This window comes from Mizuhopecten yessoensis, unplaced genomic scaffold (genome assembly GCF_002113885.1).
Source record: "Mizuhopecten yessoensis strain PY_sf001 unplaced genomic scaffold, ASM211388v2 scaffold10377, whole genome shotgun sequence".
In the NCBI taxonomy this organism is placed as follows: domain Eukaryota; kingdom Metazoa; phylum Mollusca; class Bivalvia; order Pectinida; family Pectinidae; genus Mizuhopecten; species Mizuhopecten yessoensis.
Window position 1 is genome coordinate 250,095 of NW_018408516.1, and position 3,160 is coordinate 253,254.

Here is a 3,160-nt window from a genome sequence, read left to right on the forward strand (position 1 = left end):
AGCGTGATGCCCTATTAATATTGTAAGCACATGCGCCGACTTGGATACATGATACTTAAAGATAGAATCACCATTAAAGTTCCTTTATAGCTATAACAGTATTTCATCTACATAAAATATACAAATCTATTGTTCTATTAATTAGTACATGATAGTGAGTTATAAGTCGATAACTACATGTACTGTGAATAAGAAAATATACTATGTACTGAACAATTATATGTATTGTCTCATTCATGACGGGTAACAATGTATTAAGTTACAGGAATGCAGATCTCAATTGCAACAAAAGATTTATTAGGACCATAAATCTGAAGGGGAGAGACAAAGCCCCGTATACTGACACCAGCAACAGGAGCTTTAGGAATTATGTTTCTCACTCTAACTCTGCAAACGGAGAGTTGTATTGTATTGTTTACTCAGCTGGAAGCCTTCCGGCTCATACGCATACACAGCAACGTATAATTGATACATCAGTGATATGAAATACCAAATAATTATAACATCATAAAAGGAAGCATAATCTTGTACATCGCATATATATATATATAGTACGTATAAATGGTCAGTATAATGCTTTAAATTATTATAAAGTACAAGATAAATAAATTATCAGAAGATGGACAGCTCTTGTAAAGTTACCTCACCTAAGTGTACCGTGACTATCGGAAAGGTGACAACATTTTCTTAGCATAATATCAACCGGGGCTCAATAAAGAGTATGTTTATTACAAAAACCGTGAAAAAGCAGGCATACAATTTGTATACAGTGGTATAGTCAGGGGATGGACAAAACAAGATGTGTAAACCTGGAAATAAACAAGTACTCATATGTTATCAATCAGAGTGAGAGAAAACACAATAACCTAAGGTCTAGAACGTTCTAACCAACTTGATTGCAGATACTTTCCTAGATTACACAGCTCTTTTCTGTTACGTACAGATAACAGCTGGACAAGTTTCTTATGAAGATGTACGGTGCCAGTAATACTTTTAATGAACTTTTTACGAATATCAACATGGAGTGGACAAATCAGAACAAAATGTAACTCGTCCTCTACCTGGTTTTGATTACAATAACGACATAATCTATTCGCCCTCGGAATATTACGATACCGACCCTCTTCTACATATAACTGATGCGATGAAAGTCGTAATTTCGAAATAAGTTTAAGATACGCATCTGGAATAGACTTTGTTAGATAAAATTGTAACGTAAAGCTGTCTATCAGGAATTTATACAAATAACATTTGGATGATAATTCAACAAATTCATTCCTTGTTTGAATAAAAACATCTGTCAAACGCTGCTTGAAACAATGTAAAAATGCCCTTTCAGTATCAACATAATGAGTTAACCAGACATTACCAAAACCAGAAGACAATAATCATTTTCTAACTTGACAACGCCAATTACAGTTTCTGTGATTACATTCATCCATATCTTCATAAACTGACTGAAGAACTGGTAGGGTCCTGACCCTAAAAACATCCCTATGCACCAATAATATGCATTTTCAGTAGGATGTCATATCTTTTCTATTGTCTCTTTGTATATCCTTTTAAGTAAACTTAGACTTTCTTAAAAAAAAAACCACGCTAAAAACCAAATAGTATCGATTCTTCTAGGAAGTGTGTAGCTTTCTAGTACGGAATTAGATGCTCTTTAAGTCTGTGTTTCTAGTAAGAAAATATATTTAACTACATGTCTACTATGAAAATAAAATTATAAGATTAAACTTTAAAAATTTCTAAAAAATAAAAAATAAATGTATTATCCAATCAAAATAAGCACCTGTTGGTATTGTCAGATCATTTATTCAAAGAGTAGATGATTTATGCATAAAGAATACCATAGTGATATATATGTGATTCTGTATAAAAAAAAATGACAAATTAACTATAAATGATGACTGCCCCGAGTCCCTGGATTATCTTTTTAAGAACAGATTTGAGTGTGTTTTCAAAAAAAAGTAATAACATTGCTTTATTATAAACCTTCCCGATTTATTTTGCAATTTTCAAATTTTAATTTCCAAATTGACCTTCTAATTCTTTTATTGTAACACCGTACCTATGCCCTATGGACCACTGAACGTACAGGTACAACAGGCGGTTCATTCCCATTTATCCAACTTTTTGAAAAATAGGTACTACAGGTAAAAAGTTTGGGTTGGATAAGTGGGAATAGGGTATATTGTTAAAACAACAAACACTAATTGGAGCTTGGGTCAAGTGTTGGGTTAAAAATATGATACAGAAATTAAGTCCTTTTGGAAATGTGTATCTATAAGATGATAGCAATATGAATCATTTTACATGATAGAAAAGTTACAATGTATAGTAAATTTCATATTTAAAATATTTGAATTAAGCAAAGCACTATATCAATCAAATATTATAGAGTCATATCAGTTCATTGAAGTTTCAGCAGGCGTGACACTGTGTCTGTATACTGGTAGATGTCAACTTCCCCTTGAATGAGTCGTTGTTTCTGTCGCTGAAGTCTGGAGTCTAGGATTCTGTATTTCAGCTTTCTTGTCTTTCTAGTGCCACCAGCTGTATACTGGATAAGTCGGATCTCATTTGCTGCTTGAGTGTGCTTGAGTTTTTCGATGATGACGTAGAGGTTTGGGTGTGCTCTGTGAAGTTGGTTGTTGAGTTTGTGGTGCCATCCTTCTAAATGGTTTGTTGTTCTGGGTCCAACTGTTGAGTAGTGGTTCCATTTTGCTGTCTCCATCCCGATCCATTGCTCAGTAACGTAGTCGTTGAACTTGGTGATCTTTGCGTCATCGGTCTCGTAGTCTTCAATTGCGTGGAACCATACATCATCTACTTGGTTGATGGGGACTAGTGGCAATGCTGAAGCTCGTCTAATATGTAGGTTGAGTAGGTTGTCGTTGGTGTACTGGTCTGCTAGTCCAAGTTTCTGTACCTTTCTCCATATGCGATTGCAGTAGTGGAATAGACAACCTTTGATCGACGCTTGTGGAAAGACTGTCTCTGCTGCGTTACGGGCTGAAGACTCGAAGTCGAGGAATGTAGTGGTTGGATTGAGTGGTGTGTTGTTGTTTGCTGCTGCTGTCTTAACGATCTCGAATAGGCGTTGGTAGGTGATCTGGCATTTGTCAGGTAGGAAGGCGAATATTAGTGGGTACAT

General features: G+C 35.1%; 1 protein-coding gene across 1 annotated transcript; it reads right to left on the reverse strand.

Moving 5' to 3' along the window:
* Nucleotides 1-2,416: 2,416 nt before the first annotated feature.
* Nucleotides 2,417-3,160, reverse strand: LOC110460379. The gene has a single exon (XM_021513253.1). It carries the CDS (start codon nt 3,158-3,160, stop codon nt 2,417-2,419), a length of 744 nt encoding a protein of 247 aa, XP_021368928.1.